The 24,270-nt window shown below is 41.9% G+C and overlaps 3 protein-coding genes across 6 annotated transcripts in view; all 3 read right to left on the bottom strand.

The window, feature by feature from the left end:
- Positions 1-4,748, bottom strand: part of LOC311062265 (cell adhesion molecule CEACAM5) — a 29,212-nt gene extending 24,464 nt beyond the window's left edge. For all 4 annotated transcript variants that reach the window (XM_084081162.1, XM_084081164.1, XM_084081161.1 and 1 more), the window contains exons 1-2: positions 4,639-4,748; positions 3,446-3,781 (exon numbers count right to left, since the gene is read on the bottom strand). In XM_084081162.1, the coding sequence (XP_083937288.1) occupies positions 3,446-3,781; positions 4,639-4,687 (385 nt within the window). In that variant the 5' untranslated portion in view covers positions 4,688-4,748. The remainder of the gene's footprint in view (positions 1-3,445; positions 3,782-4,638) is intronic.
- Positions 4,749-5,324: 576 nt separating this feature from the next.
- Positions 5,325-13,994, bottom strand: LOC311061972 (GPN-loop GTPase 3). Its single transcript, XM_084080709.1, has 8 exons — positions 13,761-13,994; positions 12,394-12,502; positions 11,607-11,774; positions 9,321-9,445; positions 8,990-9,105; positions 8,373-8,469; positions 7,011-7,139; positions 5,325-5,955 (listed from the first exon to the last, which is right to left on the bottom strand). The coding sequence occupies exons 1-8, from the start codon at positions 13,806-13,808 to the stop codon at positions 5,899-5,901; spliced, it is 849 nt and encodes a 282-aa protein (XP_083936835.1). The 5' UTR covers positions 13,809-13,994; the 3' UTR covers positions 5,325-5,898.
- A 6,549-nt stretch (positions 13,995-20,543) lies between these two features.
- Positions 20,544-24,270, bottom strand: part of LOC311061684 (glutamate receptor ionotropic, kainate 5-like) — a gene marked incomplete at both ends in the record, with an annotated part of 86,539 nt that continues 82,812 nt past the window's right edge. The window contains 2 exons of the mRNA XM_084080373.1: positions 20,544-21,473; positions 23,335-23,540. Coding sequence (XP_083936499.1) covers positions 20,544-21,473; positions 23,335-23,540 — 1,136 coding nt within the window. The remainder of the gene's footprint in view (positions 21,474-23,334; positions 23,541-24,270) is intronic.

Raw genomic sequence — 24,270 nt, 5'->3', positions numbered from 1 at the left:
AGGGTGGGGCAACCCGATAGCCAAGTGGTAGGACGCATACAGTACCACATGGTGAATTATTGTAAGTTCTCTTATAAACCCAGAGGTGAGTGAAGTGAGGAAGGGTGAGGTTATTTGCTATGCAGCAGAGCAGTGTCTGTCAACACAGACACAGACACACACAGAGAGAGAGAGAGAGAGAGAGAGAGAGAGAGAGAGAGAGAGAGAGAGAGAGAGAGAGAGAGAGAGAGAGAGAGAGAGAGAGAGAGAGAGAGAGAGAGAGAGAGAGAGAGAGAGAGAGAGAGAGAGAGAGAGAGAGAGAGAGAGAGAGAGAGAGAGAGAGAGAGAGACGATAAAAGAGTGAAGGAGTGGCTACTATGAGGACCTGTTATGAAAGGTGGGTGACATAACAGCAGGTGGCTTGAATGGTGTGATTTACAACAGTAAAAAGAATGGAACGTGCATGGTGGAAAGGGAGAGAGGGAAATAAAAACCTTAACCACTTGAAGAACCCTAGCATCCATATTCTGGGGCTAACGTTCAGAGAAAATAGCAGATCTACAAGCTTGTTGCAATGTTTTGTAAGCTTGTAGATCGGCCATTTTCTGTGTTGATACTGTATTTAGTGTAGAGTGAAAACAGGAGGAGGCCTAGTATAGAACCCTTGGGAATTTGGTCAACAAAGGACCCCAATGGAAACAAGTCATAGTGCTTTCTTGGGTTTAAAAGACCTTGTATTGAACTGTACTTCCCTGTACTTGTCTTTGCAAACTGTTAATAAAGTATTCAATCAATCAACTAAGTATAGGGTTTCAGTGGTTAGTGTAATAAAGACCGACAGAGGGGTTAAAAAAACACAAGAAAGGAAGAAAGAAAACAGACAAAAGAAAAAAGAAGGTAAAGAGTAGTAACAAAAAGGGTAGACATCTCACACCTACGACTTTACGCGAAATAGAGCATACGTGTTAATCTTCCTTGTATACATAATGGTTAACAAAACACAGTCAGAGATACAACCGATGCGGTTAGGGCTGTGTGTCTGACCACGATGTACGTGACCAGCGTTTTTTCCAGATTGAATAGCGGTCATGAATTTTCAGCGGCCTTGGCACAAAATGGCTACAGCTCACGGTCAACCTACACTACAGTACATCTAATCTAGAAGAAATGAGGACATGGTATCAATAACCTCTTGGTATAGTGATGATAATAACTGAAGGAAACACATTGGACAGAACAGGAGAGAGAGAGTTAATATACTGTATGCACTAAGATCATAAGATGCTTTCAAAGTCTTGAATATGTGCATATGTGACCAGTCCTCTGAATGACAGAGTAACAGTGGCCACTTCAGCTGTGAGTGAATGTATTATTTAATTTCTGGTTCCAACTGCCCAACTGTTTGAGTCTTAATTTCCTTTATATTCAGGCAACAATATATTCGGGCAATAAGAGGCCCCTGAAGGCTCATTCAGGATGATCAGAAGGGTCCTATAGGGATTTTCTGTGCAGGGTCCCAACAGTCTCAAGAATCACCTCTGCTCACAAGGCTAAATATTTAGTTTTACTATCCTTTCTGGCTGCCCACAGTCAGTGGACCTTCTGTATACTCTAAAACAGCAGGGATGGGCAAGCATTTGGTGCATGAGATCTACTTAGCTGTTTTTCAAGACTGGCGAGGCTCTACATTCACCAGACAGTGAAAATTACCACAACTTTTACATTTTATTATAGACTGCCAATTCAAATTATGCAAACACAGAATAAGTCGATAGTTTTTTATGAATAATAAAGGCACTATAAATGATGAAATAGGTGTTATGGACAAAAAAATGCAATAATTATAACTGGGACTTTTAATTAAAAGACTGATGACAGCACTTTCAGTTCCTCCTCTCTTTTCCTCAGTTCCCTGTCGGCTGGAAAACTCAATTCTAGTCAAATGATCTGAGGTTTGTCTGAAAGCGTCTCGCCAAGTTCCCTTTCTTCACCATCACTCTGACTGTGCAGTTGTTACTGATGTGACATAAACTTAACATACTGATCACAAGACTTCATCCTGTTTCATGTTGTACACATGTCAGTTCCTTCTTTATTTTTCTCGGCTGGTGAAGTCTTGTCAAATGATTTGTCCGAATGTCTCTTTATTCACCATTGCTGCACAGTTGATGCTGACGAGACAAATCTATTTCCCATTCCACATGACAAAAAAAATAAAATAATTGGTGACTTTGGTTCCCAAACTCACATTCTACTGATGTCTCACTCGCGACTCATTAGTTGTGGTTGAACAATAGTAGTAGCTCAGTCAGTAGCCTACTAAACAGGAGACCTGGACCATTGATATGCAGCCAGGGTCATTGTTCCTGACCTGGGTAAATAAACGTTTGCAACGCACCCCTGATATGATTCATTGGGGTCCGTTCACATTCAAACCAACAATTCATGTCATGGATGGATGACATGAATGGATGTTTTTAAGAGGTGCTATCTACTCAACCATTAGTTATATCATTTCAGAATATTACTTTCTATAAATGGGAATTATGTATACACCCTGAATACGTAGGCTGGTTCTGACTGTGGCACCGGCATGCATTTGAGGGGGAGGGGAGAGGGGGGGGGGGGTTCTCAGGCCCATTGTACGACCCTGGCGATAAAGGTTCTGACAGGACCACAGGAAAATAAGAACATTCAGCACTCAAAATTGAAATATAGGGCCTAAACATGTTGCCCAATGTAGATCACATCAATCCATGTGCTCACACAGGCATGCACACACTATACTAATTTTCCAGGTCAATTAAGCCTTGGATGGATATACAAAAAGTGGTTGCATCATGTCTTGGCACTGGATACAGACAGACAGCTCAGTAATCTGAAATCTCTGCCAGCACCAGTGGCGTACCCACTGTAGAGGCAGGGCAGGCGGTCGCCTGCCCAACTAAGATCTCACCTCCTCTGGAAAACCCAAATAACCCGAACATGTGTCATTGCGTGGTTAATGTCCTCAAAGTCATGCACCCAACAAGCTTTGAAGAAAAAAACAATCTCGCCTGCCCTAAATGTAATTCCTGGGGACACTACTGGCCAGCACGTTTGGCTCTTGTACATTCTAATAAATGATCTCGATTCAATGTGCACACACAAAAGCTGCAACTATAATGAGGCCTGTGACGTCATCATTCCAGGGGTAGCTATAGGGCCACACCCTGAAGAGCACAGTGAAAAACACCTGAATGCCTTTATGTTGTTTAATGTAGGTTATGTCCATTTTGAGGAGTATTCTATGCAGTATTATTGTAAAGGTAGCATTTTTCTTGGCAGGTAGGGCACACTTTACCTTCCTACAATTAGCAATTTAAGGTTTATTTTTATTTTTATTATTAACACATGTAAATTACAATGTAAATTAAAATGTAGCTACATTATTCAACAAATAAAAGGGGGGTTGAGGTACACTCACCCAGAACTTGGAGATGGGTTTCGCCTGTCTGCTGGACTCCTTTCTGGCTGATCATAGTCACTGCATAATCTCCACTGTCTGCGCTCGTCAGTGGGCCCAGGGTCAGGATGCCGTTGGTCTTATTGATGGACACCCGTCCCTTGTATTCATCGGCGATATTCTCCACATTGGGGGCCACCACGGTGACGATTGGAGAGAGTTCGTCCCCTCCGTTAAACGACCAGGCGATGGTCAGGAAGCTTTCCCCGGCTTCCACGTCGGGCTTGAAGGTGAAATTCTTCCCCAAAACTGCGTCAAGTGGCCCGTGTTCGAGAAGGTCCTGCCCCACACAGCATCCTAAAAGCAGTGGTGGAAAAAGTGCTCAATTGTTTTACTTAAGTAAAAGCATCAAAACTGCAACGTAGAAACTCGTTACAAGTAAAAGTCTACAAGTAAAAGTCTGGAATTAAATATTTACTTAAGTAAAAGTACAAAAGTATTGGTGTGAAAATGTACTCAAGTACCAAAAATAGAAAGTATGCATTATGCAGAATGTCCCATTTCACAAGTTGTCAAATATATAAAAAATCTTTTGAAAATATCTACAAGCTCAGTGAGCTTGTAGATCGGCTATTTTCAAATGGCCGAAATGTATATAGGGCTGAAGTGGGTAATGTATGTTTTGTAATAATAGTCAAATTCTACAAAAGTAACTAGTAAGTTTTCAAATAATTGTAGTGGAGTAAAAGTATATTTTCCTCTGAGATGTAGTGGAGTAGAAGTACAACTATTGAAAATTGGAAATACTCCAGTACAGATACAGTACTTGAGTAGCCTATGTACTTAGTTACTATATTCCACTGCCTAAAAGCAACACCACCAGCACCTGTTCAGTTATTGTTGGCTACGGTTTGGATTTCACAAATGAATTTGTCGAAGTGCAGGTCAATTATGCGGTTGTCATTACGGTAGGCCCTAGTAATAAAATAATAGGACCCATTTGACAAATATTTCAAATTATATAAAATTACATTTAAAACTAGGCTATGCATGCAATGTTGAAGGCTATTAATGGAAACGTCATGCAAACTAGACGGCGTGAATAATAGCCTACACATTTGCCATTATATAATCGAGTCAGAAAAACTGAAAAAAAGAGGAAGTCCCTTGCACTATGTAGTATGTGGCTTATGTGTTAAAAAAAAAGAACTTACCAAATGCGGATAAAAACAACACAAATGACTTCAAATTAAACACATCCATCCTGAAACGATTCAAGTGTATCCAGCAAGGCGACAGTGAACAATATGGGCTCCTACCTGTTGCTTTTAAAAAGTCAGTAGTCTTGGTTCACACCCAGTCAAGGTGAGACGAGATCAGACCGCCTCTTCTTCACAAAGCCCTGCGCCATGGGTGGGAGTCATTTCTGCAGGGTTTACTCACATTCCTGCCATGTGGGTTAAAGGTTGTTTTGCGTACTTAACCCAGCCATTAATAAATTTACAACGTTAAGTTAATTTAAGGATCATACAGATTCTATCTGTATGATAGCCCAACTTCCATAGTGAAGAGTGATTGCATTAGGACAGGTAAGTAGGTCATACGTAGAATCACACATTTCATTGTAAAATTGTCATGAAAATGTGTAATAGGAAAACAATAGGAAAACAATCTTCACTATAACAGTAAGTACATTAACTGAGTTGGGATATCTTGTACATCCTAACTCTCAATTTAAATGTTTGGTTAATTGTTCAACAAGACACTACTGACATCTGGTGGATATGTACAGAAAAAAGGTTGAGAAATACATTGCATTATACATTCCACATTCATTCTAATGAAACTACAACTCAACATTGAGCAGCAACGACAATGTTATATCAGTAGAATTTATTACATTTACAAGATTCACTCAGGACTCAGCATTGCCTATCCATCGCACAAATGCAAACATACACAAACACACTTTGCACTTTTAGTGATGAGCATGTAACCTGCTGTAAAACAGTTAATCAAAACATTTCTCAATTTCTCTCCTTTGTGATGATCACCATTGTTTATTGCTCTCAATATTGTAAAACACTTTGAGCTGCATTCTACACGCAAAATATGCAACACAAATAACCGGCAACGAAAACATGCGTACAAGATAAAGATGAGAAAATGTCATAATGGATAACTGCCTAATAACCAATGTACAAATATCTTAACAGACCAAACAAAAAGAACGGCTTAAAATAAGTAATTCCCAGCATTCAGAAGTCGGCTGTGAATGTGTATTTTCCCCCTTGACATCACTCAAGTCTTTTTGTTACACCACTTTTCCAGTGATAAGGTTCCAACTTAACCTTAAATGTCTCTTGTCTTTGACTGTTGCAGGTAAAAACAGCCATTTGTGCTGACGCACTTAGCATGACTCCGCATATGGTTGTCGGTATTGTCAACAGTTGACTTTTCGTTATCTCAGTTTTTTATGTTGTATTAAACAACTCATCATAATTTTCATAACCGGGCTCTGCCTCAACCTCCTATAGGAAAAAGACAAGGTAGGAAAGAAGATTTGTGGTCAATAAGGGTTAAATACAACATAAAATGATTTGATAAGTTAGAGCACTGTCACACATGGTTCATGCAAAGGGGAGGAATGTCCCGTTGTGGCGCGTTGACAGCTTTGAAGTATGTCCAATGCACCTGACATGTGGAGTTCAACATGGGTGAACTTTTATCACGCATCAACCAATAGATCAGATAAGGACAGTAGCCACTGTTCTATAACAGTGGCTACTGTCCTTATCTGATCTAAGCTGGTAATGTGTTGCCACTCTTAGAACAAAAGGCCAGTGAAACGATTAACGAGCGGAAGATTAGGGTCTTGCAAAAAGCTCAGAAGAACATGATTAGACCACTCACTGTAACCTGGAAGGTTCTAGAACCCAAATGCCTTGTGGGAAATGTATGTTACTCCTCCCTGGAGGAGGCGGCTTCCTTGGGGGAACCACTGAAACAGTATAAAGCTCTGGGTTTTATCAAAGCAAGTCAGATTCGACATTTGGCTTGGACGCGGATAAGACTGCAAGTGCAAAAGCTTGTATTACACGATGTAACTATTATGTAATGATGATTATATTTCTGATGTATTCATACTTGATGCGTAGGTTCATGTCAGTAATGTAATTTGTTGTTGTGTTGCTTGTGTTTCCTTTCCTAGGTTTTATTACCTGACTAAACCTGTTTAGGCTATACCTGACTATACCTGAACCTGATTAGGCTAAACCTAGTAGAACGTGAGACCACTAGTTAGACTGACTTAGGGGTCTTGTACTGACTTGTGGTACTGACTGACTTTCCATAGTAGTGGTTCTTTAGTACTAGACTGAAGTGTGTTGTATGTTCGTAGTGTAATGTTAGTATAATAAAAAACATCAAAGACACAGGTTTGAGTAATATCTACTTTTAACTCACGCGTTCAGAGAAAGCCAACAACCCGTTCCAAGGGTAATGTTACCTGGGTACATAGAGCTTGTAAGACAGCCCATGTGACCAGGTAAATAATTGGACAGTAAGTCAGGCATCATGTTTTTACCTTTGGTTCCTTGACCTCCAGATCTTCTCCATACTGTATAGAGAAATCAATGTGTTGCAGCACTATATTGATTCCTTCCTCATCTGTACGATCAAACGGCAGGAATCTCACCATGCTGTAGTCATCGATCTAGACAACGCAAGCGCACAATTTCAATGCAGAAGAGGAAGGAGTCCCTCCAGGACAGCATGATTCTTTGCTTTGTGAGTTTTGACTTTGACTCAACTTTTGACTGTCTTACATTCTTAAAAATGGGAGGACATAAGATTTAAACTTTTATCATGATAAAAACACTCAAGATAATTTTATTATGGTGAGTTTCAATTAAGCGACTTTAAAAGGCTGTCTAGCTCACCAACGTGCCATAGTTCCTATACTTTTACCATACTTTGTTAAGTGCCAGACAATGGGCACATTGTCACACCACTACGAACACAGCTAAAGTCAGAAAAAGTGAACGTGCTGACATTTTTGCATTTCAAACGAACGGAAAGGACCAATGTCTGGCATGTCACATTCTCTAGGGTGGCCACAAGTCTAGCAATACTGTTTGATGACAGAAAAGTGCCACTCCTTCTTTAAAAACCCATAAAAGCCTATACGTTGTTATACCTTTAAACCCAGGAAAGCATCTGTGTCATTTTAGATGTTGCCATGTATGTTTTTCAAATTTTTGGGGAAAAGAATTCAATTTTTCTGAAAATTTAGGTTAGGATTTAGAAGGCGTTTTTAGAATCGGCCTCAGGTCTAAATGGGTTAAAAGAAAAATGAAAACTTAATTGTATATAGTACTGGATTCTATGCCACAATGCCAGTTGAACTAAAAGGGACCCCAAAAATGGCTATTTTCTATCTATTAGTCACCCCATGGCGACCACCCATTTCGGATGCTGTCAATGCACCGTTGCGACGTTCTCTTGAGCCGACTCAGCGATGTCCGAGTTATGTACCGATAGGCACAGAATTGTAAATCATGTTTTGGGGACTGAGCCTCGCCGGTAGGTCAGTATCTCACCATTCAAAAGGTTGATTAAACGTGGGTAGGTCAGTATCTCACCTACTTAGACCAATCAATAGTCTGATTAAATGTGATAATGTCCCATTCAATGCATCGATAGCATCCGAAGCCGGTGTGATATGTTTTTGTGGCATTCCTAAGCCAATAATTTGATGACCGGCAGCGGTTCCGGTAGGAGACACAAAAAGTCTCCTTTATGTCTCCTACCGGAACTGCTGCCTACCGGTCCGCTGGTCATCAGATTATTGGCTTAAAAATTCACACATCATCATCATTTAAAACAATCTGATCAATTGAGAGAATGGTACAGTATACCAAAAGGTGAGATGCAGTGTAAAACCTACTAGACCAACGATGGCTTTAGTTAGCTTCCTGAACTTCTCACTTCTTAGTGTGATAGAGTTGTCCTCCATCATGGAGTACATGTCTGGATCCAGGTATCTGGTTAAAAAGAACACAACAGTCAGTAGGATACAACAGCAGTGACAACACAGAAATGTGTGTAGGGAGGAATTAATTGGCATAACGACTAAATTGGGGAGAAAGGGGGGGTAAAAATAGTTGTATTTTCTTGTGGACATGTACGTATGCATTTTTCTAATTTGAGAAAGGGTTCCCTAAGTTTATGTGACACGATGTTTACAGCACTGTAGTTTCCATGTAACATACACCGCCGTTAACACGTTTTCCCGAAGAAAACAAAACATTTGAACAAAGGGCAGAGAAAAGATGCAATGCTTTAAGGTTTACCACTATACAGTTGTGAGGAATAACAAAAGCATTCATATAAATTGTTTTTAAATTAATATTGAACAATTGAAACATTATGAAATTATCCTCAGTACGAGGGAGCTATAAATCAAGTTTCTGTACATATGCTGCATATAAAGTATGATGATATACAGGCATACAAAGTATTAAAGCATCACACAAGATAGCAAAACAAATAAATCAAATTTACTTTTCAATTTCCTTCTTGGCCTTGGGGCTGAGCAGGTCCATCTTGGTCATAATGTTGACTTGGGGTATCTCCAGCGATACCATGGCACTAAGGGCAGCCATGACTCCTGAGATAAACTACAGATCCAGAGAGAGGATTCAGCTACAATTCACTTTGAGAATGTATTCTTTAATGTATACTGAAGTAATGAAATAAAGTGTATGTAAAAATAACACAAAAGGTCAGGTCTGACTTCAAAGAATAAAAGTCAGACCGTACAAATGCCCCAGTGGAATAAGAAAATATATAACATATAATGAACACAAGCAGATTGGGGACTCTAAGCGATTACCTTAAAAGTCTCCACCATGAACTGGGAGTCGACCAGAAAGACGCCACACACCCTGAACTCCCACTGCTGCAGCTGTTCCACCAGCTGTCTCATCACTGGCAAGTGGGTGTACAGCTCTATCTGACCTGCAACATGGAAACATTTTGTAAATATCGCAATCACAATATTTAACTGAAAGGTTGCAATGGGATGTTTTCATCAACTAGGGGTTTGGGCCGCTACGCGGCCTTCACATCTAGAGTTTACCTACGTCGCACCGCCGATTCGACCGGTAGGTCTGGGTCATAGTGTCGTAGTGTCGTCAGAGTATTCGTTGTACCTGTCTATCTGTGTCCCTTTTGTGCCCATATATGGAATTCTCTGTATCTGTCAGTCCGTGTCCCTTTTAAGCCCATAAATAGAGATCTCTGTATCTGTCAGCAGGGGTGCACTGGTCACCCAAATGGCTATGCATCCTCACTCCTCACATACACAGTATATAAGCAACACAGCATTTTGGCTACAGTACTGCTGCTGCCAGTATCCTATCTGCACGCAACAAGAATGGCTCAGCCACCGTGGAAGAAGAGAAAGGTACTAGTTTAAAGTAAACTTTTTAGTTTTGCGATGTGCGCGTGACGTCATTAAAATTAAAATAGCGTTTACGTCAGTAAATAAAAAATCATCATTACACCCCTATCTGTCAGTCCTTGTCCCTTTTATGCCCATGGAGATCCCTGATGTCATCAGTGTATGGCATATACAGGGTATGGGCATATTGGTTGGATTGGCAGTTCTGGACAACCGCATATCCAAACGACCCGATGCCGGTCGGTCGGTCCAATATATGCGCACGACCATATATGGGTATAGCGGTCGGATCTGTGGCTCTAGACAACCGGATCTCCGTACGTATATGCCTACAGTATACTGCACATGGGTTTGTTTATGGTCATGTCTGAGTCATAGTGACATGTCATGCCTATATATGGGCGTATCGAAGTTTGTTTATGGTTATGTCTGAGTCATAGTGACATGTCATGCCTATACTGTATATGGGCGTATCAAAGTTTGTTTATGGTTATATCTAAGTCATAATGACATGTCATGTCTATATATGGGCGTATCAAAGTTTGTTTATGGTTATGTCCGAGTCATAGTGACATGTCATTAGGCCTGTCAAAAAAAATCGATTCATGAATAAATCGCGATTCTTAATGCCACGATTTTAAAAATCGAATCAAAATATAAAAATCGATTTTTTGAAAAAAAAAAAACTTTTTTTTTTTTTTTTTTTTTTAATTTTTTTTTTTTATAAGTTAGTACCTTTTTCACTGGCAATTTGTCTGAAATCAATGTCAGAAAGACTGCCTGACATGATCTGGCTGCATTGAAGTGATTTGGGGTAGAAAATCGCAATAAATCGCAGAATCGAATATCAATTAATCTCAGAATCGCAATTTTAATCGAATCGGCACCCTAGAAAATCGCAATAAATCGCAGAATCGCAATTTTAATCGAATCGGCACCCTAGAAAATCGCAATAAATCGCAGAATCGAATCGAATATCAATTAATCGCAGAATCGCAATTTTAATCGAATCGGCACCCTAGGAATCGATTTTGAATCGAATCGTGAGGTAAGTGAATCGTGACACCCCTACATGTCATGCCTATATATGGGCGTATCGAAGTTTGTTTATGGTTATGTCTGAGTCATAGTGACATGGCCATCCATATATGTATATATACTGTATGTGTGCATCAGGTTTGTTTATGGTTATGTTTGAGTCATAGTGACATGCCTATATATGGGCACATTGGGTTTGTTTATAGTTATGTCTGCTGAGTCATGATAACGTGGGGCGTGGTCTGCCGGCCCTCCCATTAGACAATTTTAATGTAGGATATTATGCAGCCGTGGGAGGTATGCATAATTGTGACCGCCACTCATTCTATTAAGACTTACATGTATATATAAGGTCCATTTATAGCATAGCATGTGATCACAGAAATCTTGGTCGCAAACAACAGGTGACTGTAATAGGAGGTGATTATCACTAAATGAAATGTGATGTCACTGCCCTGAAATGTCGACTGTTGTCACAATCAAAGGTGACGTTTTGTATGGCTGCGCGACTCTTTGTGCTATCTGGAATACACTGTTTTGTTTCAAGAGGGCTCTATATGTCCGCTTCATAAAAAAACAAGAACAATGTAGGTTTTTTACTCAAGATCCATATACTGTACACTGGTTCTAAATAGAACCTTTTTTGGTTAAGTGTGTTTGTCACAGCTGGGATCTCACCAGGGCAGTCAAACAGTATGTAGTCATCTTCCACGTGACCAAGGTTCTCCTCCAGCCAGTCAAAGTTTTGGGCAAAGTACTCCATGCAAAAGACCAAGCCTCCGTTAGGACCAAACTTCAGAGTGTCATCCTCCATCACATCATCCACCGAGATCAGCTCACGGATGTCTGAAGATTGCAAGACCATCAGGACAATCGTCAGTGGACATTGAACAGGAAATATTCCAAGGGCCCTGGGTTGACAAGCTACCTCAGAGATTATGTCTACAACATTATGCTTAACCACTAAAACCCTATACTTAGTTGACCAGGGTCCCCAAGGGATCTAATGCTTGGTCCCCTCCTTTTTTCCATCTACACCAAATCTCTTCGCCAAAAATAGCCCATCTACAAGCTCACAACGCATTGTGAGCTTGTATATCTGCCAATTTTGCTAAATGTTTGCTCCCGGAATAAAATTCACGAGTTATAAAACTGCGTAAAAGTGAGAGCATGGCAAGGGCAAGTGAGGAGAAAAGCTTTGGTTAGTGTTTGGTTTTTGGTCGGATTTACAGCCTGGAGACACGTGGTTTAATAAATACTGAGCGCCCCCTGAATTTTAAGTGTCTCCCCTGACAATAACTCTAATACACAACAGGAGCTTGACAGCTTATATCCTTCCACTGAACATGGGTGATGATGAAATAGTGATGCTTCCGTCTCTACAAATGTCTATTTTCAGGATAAACTAGCAAGTCTGAAAGAAATGAAAGAAAGGCTGGCAATGTAGCTGGCAGACAGTCCTGACCTGCCATGACTGGGTAGTCAAAGTGTTCTGCTGCAGGGTCCAGATTCACCACCTGGACAGAACGGTTGATTGCCTCTGCATGTTGGATCATAGTGGAACAGTAGGTACTCTGAAATGACAAGACGACAAAAAGACAATTAGTACATTAAGTTATGTGTGGTATAAGTCACAGGGAGTTTCAACGGATACAGGAAGAGTGAGCAGTCTGAGCACCTGAGAACTGGTATGTAAAGTATACATGATTTGAACATGCACTGTGTGTACATCATTATCAGTCCTAAATGTACCCTTGTTTATGGCCATGATTACTGGCTAGTATCCACAGTTTTGGCACACATTGTAGAAATAACATGTTTAAATATAACGAACTGAGTTGTTACAAGAGAATTGTCTACAATTCATATTAAAACTCAAAAGGCGTTTAAGCTGGCCAGACGATACCAGACTGTAGTGTATACTGCCTTGATAGCAGTCATTTCCATCAATAAAACATGTCTCCAGGATGTAAATCAGACCAAAAACAAAACATTCACCAGAGCTTCTCACCTCATTTGCTCTCACTTTTATGCAGTTGTAGATCTCATCAATGTGACTAATTAGTAGCTCTGGTACATAGCGTTAGAAGGAGTTCTCCCTCTAACGCTATGGACCAGAGCTAGCATTAGATCAAGACTATCGTATATGAATTTGAACGATTTTGACATTTTTATATCTACGAGAGAGTTAGCTACTACCTTCCCAGTTTGCCCTGGAATTTCACCAGTAAAGCCCGTATTTCTCCGAACATGTACAAATGCAAAATATAAGGTGCTTACCCGCGTGCCTCACATGTTAACTAGTTGTCCGGTGTGTTTGTACAATGTTTTAGTCCATATTTTTCAATAAAGAAGTGTTTTATTCCCGTCTGTGGCCGAACGCCATTTCCCTCTCTCGTTTACTTCCGGTTTACATTGAGTGTAATTCCGGCTTTCACCGCATGCGCCCCGTCACTACGGACCCATTGTGAACTTCCAACAGAATCGGCCACAGACGGGATTAAAACACTTCTTTATCCAAACATGTGGACTAATACATTGCACAAACACCTAGGACACCTAGTTAACATTTGACATAAGCGGGTAAGCACCTTATATTTTGCATTTAAACATGTTCGGAGACATACGGGCTTTACTGGTGAAATTTCAGGGCACACTGTGAGGGTGGTCGCCAAGACTCTCGCACGGAAGTAAAAGTCAGACTCGATAAAAAATACATCTACGATTGTCTTGATCTAAGGCTAGACCAGAGCTACTAATTAGTAAAGGCAGAAATAATATAGTAACATAATTTAACATAGTTACAAATGTCGGTGTGACACTCTTTAGTACCTTTCCACTGCCGGCTGGTCCCATCACTAGTTGTGCGTAACGAGGCATTTTGCCTCTCCTCAATCAGGTTTAGCTGCCAGTAATGAAGCCGCGGGGTCAGACTGAAGACTTTATTCTACTACACACTCACACATTATGCTGTTGTCAAACTGTATATTATATCTTATTCTACACATTATTCACACATCATGCTGTTGCGTTTCATGACAACATGCTCCCGCTCCCTACATGCGTTTCTGCTTCGTCGCTTGTTATTGCCGTCTATTTCTGGGTTGCCAGATCTTGTGAGAGAAATAAGCAACCGGGTCTGTGAAAACAAGCCCGAAAGAAGCAACGGCCACATGAGCGCCTTAAACCTTATTACGTTGGCTATTTGAAAATAGCCCATCTACAAGCTCACAACGCGTCGCGTGAGTTTGTAGAGCTGCTATTTCTGCCTTTTTCTAGATCTGCTATTTTCATTAAAAAAAGTGGAATATTTTTTAACAACACAAATCTGGTACACGGGTCCCTGGCACAAAATATTTTCAGTTGGGGGTCCTTCACATGAAAATGTTTTACTGAACCACTGGTGTAAACCATAGACTGTAAAATATAGTTTAAACAACATTAAGAAACAAGCCCAAATAACCTACATTTTAGAAACAAGCCCCCAAAAAAACACAACCCGCAACTAGCAACAATATTTACAAGCGACTTTACAGAAAAACAAGCCCAAAGTCGCTTATAATAAGCGGACATGGCAACACTGCCGTCTACTTTCTTCATTGTTTGTTTTCCTCAGTTGACCAACGACGTACGCAGCCCACAGCGCCATCCACTGTCGCGAGTCTGAAATAACAACACTCTTTACAGCATAGCTCCCACTACTACAGTTGGATAAAGGATAAAGGCACTAGGGACATCTGGGCACCTGAATGTAAAATTGGTTATTTTGTCCAAAATGTAAAAAATGAAATAAAAAGATGAAAAATGGTCTTAAATAATGTAAAGTATACATGATGTGAACATGCAGGTACATCATTATCAGACTTAATGTTATCCTTCAACGTCTTGTTTATTCTATGGTTTATGCCCCAACATGACTGGATATTCAGGTTTTGTAGAAATTTGTAGCAATTGTAGAAATATTAGACCTTAATTGTTGAATGTATAAGCATGTTCTATTCATGTATACTTTACTTTACTTAAGACCATTTTCAAATATTATTATTATTTTTAAAATAGCCATCGAGGTGCCCAGATGTCCCTAGTGCAGTTTTAAAAAAAAGATTCTAATCTCATCTCTCAGCCTCAATTTAGGTATAAAGGCAAAACCCCCAAGATGTCCTACTTGTTGTCCCCAATGGTGCAGCACTGGTTCGCCGTCTTCAGGTGAAAAACAAATGACTTGATTTTTTTTGCAAGGCAACAAAAGATGACCAACACGTTTCGACTCTTGAAAGACCCAAGATCTTTTGTTTCCTTGCTCAAAAATAGAATAATTAGTTTGTCACCTGAAGATGGAGCGCCTAAGTATTTCTTCCCTGCACCACATTGGGGACAAGTAGGACATCTTGGGTTTTTTGCCTCTTGATATTGATATTTGATATTTGCTGTATAGGTCAGAATGATCAGAAAAAGAGTCTTCTGTCAGGCGACTCTTGCAGTGACCTGATACTGGGGTATAGTGGTATTGTGTCAGCCTAGCGCCCTGGCAACGATCCTTCAATCTCATTTCATCTAGCACCTGTCCTGCCACAGCTCTCCTCTCCTCTAAACGATATGTTCACCTCTGACTCCGTCTGCCTCTCCCACTGCAGGCTGCTGTCAGCTCTTCTATATTTATCTTCAACAATGTCCTTGGAATCTTGAAGGGAACTTTTTCAAAATCAAATTTTATTATTACAGTAACATCTTGGCGAGCTGACTGTATGGCCAGGCTTTTACACCTTGTCAAAAGAAAGTTTGTCTCGAAATCTTGAAAGCCGAAAGTGGCTGGGGAGGAGTGGGTCGATTAAGCTTTGTAGACGTAGATACAGGATGGAGCAGGCATGCGTGACTGTATAGGGAACTAGCTGATGCATGAGGCGTCACATCAATAGTTTTTATCTTGTCCTAATCTATAATACTACATAGTGCTATGTTTGTTATGTGATATGGACCTTGAGTCTGAAATAAAGATTGAACTGAATTGAATACGTCCTAATTGATTGGTTGATTATATTTCATGTTATTAATGTCAGTCTACAAAGTAACTAAAGGTATCAAAATGTAGTGTAGCAAAAAGTACAACACAAGCCTCCAAAATGTTGTGGGCTAGATTATAAAGTAGCTGAAAATGTAAATACTCAAGTAAAGTACAATTACCTGAACATTGTACTCAAGTACAGTGCTTGAGTAAAAGTACTTAGTTACTTTCCACCCCTGAACCACAGTCCTTTATGTGTGGCCACTGGTGGGAGCTGCCCAGTAGGTTATTTGTGCAACCAAAATCTTTGTTGGCCACTGAGTGGCGCCACATGACCAGTTTTGCATCTTTACAGGACATTCTAATCAATGCTTAAGGGTTAGGGGTTCCTATTTCCATTCCCAGGGGCCTGGGTACAGATTGCTTTCATTATACTGTAGCCCTCTAATCAGGTACTGATTTAGACCTGGGACATCAGGTGAATGCAATCACCCTGTCAGTGTTGATTTCTATTCCATTTTAAAATGCTGGTGAAATATTTCTCAACAAAAGCCTGAATATTTTAGTGAGTGTGACACTCTCCTGGAGTTGCAGGGCTCCTATGATTAGAAAGGATCTTGGGACCAAGGATGCCCCTCCTAATGCTAATCATCGACTATGCGGGCGGCTAATATACTATCATTATACTACTGCTGCTTCTGTCACTATACCTATTATTACCATATTATTACTCAGTAGATAGTTACTATATGCGTATGTAAAAGATCATACCGGCATCAATACAATAAATATCATTGTATATTCACAGTTTTAGCCATAATATTGCTCATAAACATACTGGTACACCATTTTCGAGTGTTTGTTTATATTTTCTCCAAAGTCATTAAAACATTACCGACCTTGTATGAATAATTGAGTCAATGTTGACTAACCAAAATTGTGAAGTTAATTTGAATTTTGTTTGTTAATCAATCTTTTCTGCCCAGATTATTTTCGGCTAGACTTTTCAATTCAGTCTGCACTTTAAAATGCATTAAAAGAAGATGATATAACTTTGATGTAATATAGCCACGCTGAAATATGTATAATCCAGTGGCTTCCTTGAAAATAAAACAAAGTATGCTTTGTAAAAGGGTCAGTAGTCACATGGGCGCGATAGGGCGGCAGTGGCTCAGGGGTAGAGTGGCCGGGTAGAGTGAACTGGAAACCGCAAGGTTCCCAGTTCGATCCCGGGCTCCCCCAGAGTTAGTATCCAAGTGTCCTTGAGCAAGACACTAAACCCCTAATTGCTCCCGATGAGCAGGTTGGTTCCTTGCATGGTTTCCTCCGCCATCGGTGTATGAATGTGTGTGTGTGAATGGGTGAATGTAATGCACAATCTATGTAAAGCGCTTTGGATAAAAGCACTATATAAATGCACCATTTACCATTTAATGTCAAACACACTAATGTCAAACAGTCAGGTTTCACTTTGTAACCCCCCCCCCCCCAAAAAAAAAGAAAGTACATAAATAAATAAATACCTAAATTAATGTATATATATTTACATACATGCATACACATACATATATATATATATATATATATATATATATATATATATATATATATATATATATATATATATATATATATATATATATATATATATATACATATATATATGTACATATATATATATATACATATATATACATATATATACATATATATATATATATATATATACATATATATATATATATATATATATGTATAAAAACCTTGTCTGTGCTGGAACACGGCTGCAGCCAAACGCTTCCCAGACTTTTGGGTTATGCACTCGGTATGCATAGTTTAATCGAACCCTGCCCTGAGTCTTAGTCAAAGGTCTAGCTAGACCAGTGGTTCTCAACCAGTGGTCCGGGGACCACCAGTGGTCCTTGAGGGGGTTCCAGGTGGTCCCCAGCTAAATGATGGCGCGTTGGTAACCAAATGGACCCTTATAGAACTTTAACTCTTGAGCGTAAAATGAAACCAAATGGACCTGTAATAAACATCTGCATTAATTAATTCAATAATTGTTATTTTGATCAACGTTTGCCTGTTATCTCTCCTATTGGTACCAACATCAATACAGCATGGAATTGTGGACAAAATCGTATCCAACGATAACAACATGTTCTAAGTCTTGGGTCTGAGTGTCTAAATCTCATCAAACGGTGGTCTGTGGCTCAAATGCCCAATAAATAAGGGTTGAAAACCACTGGTCAAGACATGCCAGACCACACCAGTATGGTCCTGTAACTACTATGACAGCTACTTACTACTATCACCACTGCTACAAGTTACTGCTGCTACAAGAAGAAAATAATAACAACAAAGGGAGTTTGGTACAATGATTTCTTTTTTTTATTCCAAATGTGTCTATATATTGAACAGAAGAGGGGCTGTGGCCCTCCTACAGTACCCCACACTTCAATAGCAAGAATGATAACAATAATCCTCAGAATAATTTCCACGTCTCATGTTGTGGTGTGTAATCCACTGAGCATTGGCATTGAAGTCTGAGAGAGAATAAGAAAGAGTGAGGAGGAAAAAAATAGACTGGAAATAATGACGAAATGAGATATAGAATTCATTCCTTTTTACCCTCCCGCTGCACACACATGCATGCATGTGCACACATGCAAACACAAATGCATTCGCTCATACGCACGTGGGCACGCGCGCACACACACACACACACACACACACGTCTGCTCACATACAGTAATGTGCACATGCAAGCGCACACAAATATACATGCATGCGCACGTGTGCACACATACACACATTCTCTCACACGCACGCACGCACACACACACACACACACACACACACACACACACACACACACACACACACACACACACACACACACACACACATTTACGCCAACATTCTTGCCATAAACTAGAACTGTGCATTACAATTTTTAATCTCTCCCTCTCTATTAACATCATCTGTCATCGCACCCTTCTCCAAATATATGGGACACTTTGTGTGTGCAAAAACTAAAACCGTCATTCATTTAACAAAATATACATCGTTTTTCGGAAGTGTTTTTTTTTCTTTCACAGGACGTGGAGTTGCTGGAAATACGTTTAAATGGACATTCTGACCCGTTCCACGTCATGGGCCACTGTGAAGCAATTACAACGTTTCATTGATATTCAATATTAGCACTTATGTCATGAATTCTGAATACCGTCGGTTGAACACAATGTGATTACAATGTCTTATGGTTCTGTGGGGGGGGGGGGGGGGGGTACCCCGCTGGCACACAGCTGGTCTCTGCACTGTTGAATTCAAAACTTTCCTGGCTCAGTGATTGGTTGGTCAAACAGAAGGAGGTTATCTCCTGCCCATTACGTTGTCATGACGACAGCAGCTACATTAAGAAGGAAAGAAATGTACTCAGGTGTGACAAACCTGTCGAAAAAACTGATGACACAAAATTCAATGTTTGGTTGTTTTGTTCTCTGGGTTGAATGATATTATCTCATAGTTCTGGGGAAACAAGAGTATTTCTATGAATTCACCTGTGTATGTGCATGTACTGTGTGTAAACGTGTGTGTGTGTGTGTGTGTGTGTGTGTGTGTGTGTGTGTGTGTGTGTGTGTGTGTGTGTGTGTGTGTGTGTGTGTGTGTGTGTGTGTGTGTGTGTGTGTGTGTGTGTGTGTGTGTGTGTCTGATAGTGGGGTCTGTGTGTTTCTCCATGGGTCTGTATGCACACACGTGTGGAGCCAATGCATGTGACGGGGTCTCACTGTTGCCCTGACTTTTCCATGGGACTGTGGGACAGATCGAGTCCGCCCACGGTAGCCAAATGAATGACAAAAGCCTTTAATAAACCCAACTAATCACCTCGTCTCTTAACTATTGTCTTGTCTGCGTTATGTCACCACATAATTCTGGGTTAAAGGAATGAACCTCATACTTCCTCCCAGACATTCAGTACATATTCTGATTAGTATAGTCTTTCTCACATTAAAAAGGCGCTCTCAATATCGGCAGCCATGTTGAATAAACATAGATGGAATGGGTTAGTTGCCGCAACACTTCCCAATCTCACTGAACACACAGAGCTTTGTGGGCTACAGGGAGGTGTGTGATTGAGACCCAAGATGCTTTTCTTTTCTTCTTTCAAGGTTTTCTGCATGTCAGTGACTGGCTGCGGCCTCACGGTAGTCACAAACCTTCATTTCACTTGTTAAGTCCTGTGGTCTGACCACTTCCACTGACTGCAGCAGGCACTAGCCCACAATCCGGCCCTGTTGAAGAGAACTGAGGAAATTTATACCCCAAGTCCCCCGGCTAATGGGTCAAAAGCGTGTCAACGATCCACCTCCCACAAAGGGTCAAAATGATACCGGCCGTCCACACCTACAACTGAGTGGAAGAGAACTGATCCATCCACCACCGTCAAGCCCCATTGAGCCCTTACATTGGTTCGGGGCCATTTCTCTCTCAGCCATCTTCCTGTATGGATTTCCCATAAAAACCCATACTGTAAAATCTTTGACCCTTCAGGCTCCTACGCGCCACCCCCAACCCGTTACATGTAATCCTCCTTGTCCGCTCTCCCTTCTTCAATCCTGCCCCCCCAGTAAGTCCAGTGGGGGGTGTGAAGGCGTCTTGTTGGGGAGTTGAGGGCGAGGCGGCGGCGCCGGCTTGGCTTTCGCTCGCCGCAGGGGGCTCACGGCGCCGTCGCCTCCTGCAGTGCCACATCCTCCCACGTTGCCCACTCCCCCGTCACTGTCGGCCCTGTCGGAGCAGGAGGAGGAGGGTGGAGGCGGGGGCGGGAGGCGTGGCAGGGACATGGAGCCGTGGTGGTGGTGGTGGTGGTGGTGGTGGGGGTGGTGGGTGCCGGGCATGGGCCCCATGGAGGGGGGGATCCTAGAGCAGGACACCGAGGCCAGAGCCGTGGACGAGGAGGCCGAGGCCAACGACGGGGCCAGAGTGGACCTCAGCCCCTGGATCCGCCGACACTCCTGGCAGATGCGCACGTGGCTGCAGCCCTGCAGGAGGGTGCGGGACGCGGGTAGCGGGGGAGGAGGGCAGCACCCCGCGGCCGAGGCCGAGGAGAGGGGAGGCGCGGCCGAGAGTCGCGAGGGCGAAGTGCCTGTGGCCGCAGCGAGGTTGATGTTGGCGCCCAGCGGGTCCTCCAACAGTCTCTGGGGGCCGGGCCCCAGATCTGGCCCTAGTCCTAGTCCCCCGATGCTGCCTCCTCCTAGTCCTCCTCCTAGGCCTCCCATCGCCCCCATCCCTCCTCCTCCCCCACCACCCAGGCCTCCAGTGAGCGGTCCAGAACCGCTGTAGAGCTTGCCGTTGCTGAGGCGCATCTCTCTGACGAGGCGGATGGGCCGGGGGCCCGCCATGGCCAGGCGGGAGGGGTGGCGGAGGATTCCCCCGCCCGCCGCGCCGCTGGGGGCCAGGGGCCTCCGCCGGCGGGAACGAGAGCTCTTCTTACAGGAGATGGCGTTTCGGAATTCGCACAGCATCTCCTGGCACACTGACACCTGGTGGAGGGAGGGAGGACAGAAGGGGTCTTTTTGTAAAATGTTGTTTATATTCTTTTTTTTGCTTTATTTAGTGTAGAGACAGGGGCACAAAGACATGCAACACAGGTCTCCTCCCGGATTCAAACCTGTGAGGTTGCGACTACTGTTAGTGGTGGTCAGTTGGTGGTGGATATGTATGCCTGTTTTTTATTTGTATGTGTTGAAAGTAGGATTCTTCTCTGTGCGCGTGTGCTTAAATGAGCCAAATATTTAGTCAGTGAGCAAAGTGTGTCATTTGCATGCATGCACTGTGTGTATGTGTGTCGGCTTTGCAGCTTTCTGCAGCTTTCTTCAGCAGCACGTTGTTCAAAATGGTTATCTACACAGTGTCCTATAAGCTTTACAAAAACACAAACAGAAAATGCATTCTACGTAATCAGTTTGTCCAAGATTTCCACGGTGGAGATAGAGAGGGCCAGGCAGGGAGTCAGCTACAGAGAGACAAACAGAGCAATGCAGATAAATACAGAGCAAATGAAAGTCAAAAAGTGGATCTTCAGAAGGAAGGAGAAACAAAACATACAGTGGAAGGATTGCAAGGAATACAAATCGAGGAGTGAGAGGGACAGAACGACAAAAACACACAGAGGGAGAGAGAGAGGGAGAGAAAGGGGAATGTATTCACACACACACACACACACACACACACACACACACACACACACACACACACACACACACACACACACACACACACACACACACACACACACACACACACACACACACACACACACACACACACACACACACACACACACACACACTACATCACCCAAGTGGGTGGGGCAAGCGCAATGATGATCATTTGTTTATCACATTACCACAGCCTTATGTATTCACAAAAACATAGCATTTGAACAGTGCTTATTGCTTAAATAAATCAAAATGTATGTACGGTAACCATTAATTTCTTACATACTGAACAGTATAATCTAAATATGTACTGTATCAACACAGTTTATCGTTGGTCCTCGACCTCATCACTGGAATCTAATAATGTCACAAGCCTGAACGTTCAAGGCTTCTTTCTGCTGGACCGGTTTACATTCTGTCCAAATCTGCTATGGCTTAAGAAGACCTTGAACTACATCTAAGATTCCACGTACCACCGTTGAAAACTTCCCCTGTGAACTAAAAGGTATTCTTGCCGGGATTTCCCGAGTAAGTAGAGAATTTAAAAACACTGCTTGTGCCGCTGGCTGCCAGACTTGCAATTATGCAGCCGTCGAAGGTCACTGTTTTCCGCTGGGTGTTTTGGTTCCTTTGTGTCCGAATAAACTCTAGTGTCTCCTAAGCCAAGGATTCAACCACATAATCCAAATCAACCATGTTTCGAGGCCAAGGTTTCATCCATATTTGACATGGTGAGTTCTTAATCTAATTTTGCTTGAGCTCCTCGGCCGAAGCTCTAGGCCTCGGAGGTTAGCAGAGAATTCAGTCACAGTGCCACTTCAGCTGTGCTGATTGGACAGGTGCTGTATAACCCCAAGAGAAGATACAGCATTAGCTTGCATTGATTGGTCAGCTGCCATATCAGCCCTTGGGGTTATATGGCAGTTGACAAATGAGCACATGCTTATCAACCCTCCCTGTCCTTTTATCACTCTTGCAGGTCAAATAAAGGCTGGGTATGTGATACATTTCATGTGCACACCCATTAATGATACATTATTATATACACATCTACAAAGAACACATGCACACACACACGCACACGCACACGTACACGCACACGCAAAGCAAGCAAGCAAGCTAGCAGATGAGTTAAAGGACCACAGTTAGAGAGCGGAAGTGGCGCATTGCTGCAGTGACCTACTGGGGGGTGGTGCCTGGGCGCGTGGGCGTGGCCAGGGGCAGGGCATGAAGAGGAGGAGGAGTTAGGAGGAGGAGGAGGGCGTACCTCGTCACAATCTGCAGACTTTCGCGTGGACCAGATGAACTCCATGATCGCAACGAAGACAGCGATGATCAGACCACAGATCAACACCACAAAAATACCCCCAATGTTTTCCATACCTAGACCTGGACACACACACAAACACACACAGTTTATTTTTTTTAAACTATCACATAAGGGTTCACCAAAGAGACAGATATAAACACACTACAATGCTTTTGTGTAACATTATTCTGTTGTTCTGCACAGGCAGAGAGACACAGAGGCTGTACTACTGTATGTGTTCACCCAATATCGTTGTAAAACAAGCGTACTGCTGGTCAATACTAAATCAATAACAAACAAGTCTCCATTATAAAGCCACTTTCACCTCCCCATGCCATGTGTGAATGAAACTCAATAAATAAACCACATTGTTAGAAAGAAAAGAAGTACGTTGTACATACATGGTGAGTGTGGGGAAAAAAACATCCTAAAAAAAAGCTTGTGTGCACACCAAGATCTTAAGATTGCATGACCCATACATTGTAAATAATTGTTTTAAAGCATTTGGGCTTTATTAAACCGTACAGTCAGTGGAGAAAATTGGAAAAGAAAGGGGCATGGAAGAATGGTGACTTGCAACAGCGGTCTTGAGCTGCACTTAAAGCCAGGACCTCACTAGCATGATCAGCACACTAAAACGGCCCATTACAACCGGGAAATGGGCCATTTTGATTATGCTTGCACCTCTTTGTTCTCCAACATCTCAATGTCACTAAAAACTAAGCTTCAGACCTCCCAAAACAAACTGATACGACTACTTCTCGCCTTTAAAGGTTTCATGACATGCTGGTTTTACAAAACATTAAAGTC

Source organism: Gymnoscopelus microlampas (assembly GCF_963454915.1).
Source record: "Gymnoscopelus microlampas genome assembly, chromosome: 15".
Classification (NCBI taxonomy): Eukaryota; Metazoa; Chordata; class Actinopteri; order Myctophiformes; family Myctophidae; genus Gymnoscopelus; species Gymnoscopelus microlampas.
The sequence above is the reverse complement of the archived record's forward strand: the minus strand, read 5'-3'. Positions and strand labels throughout refer to the sequence as shown.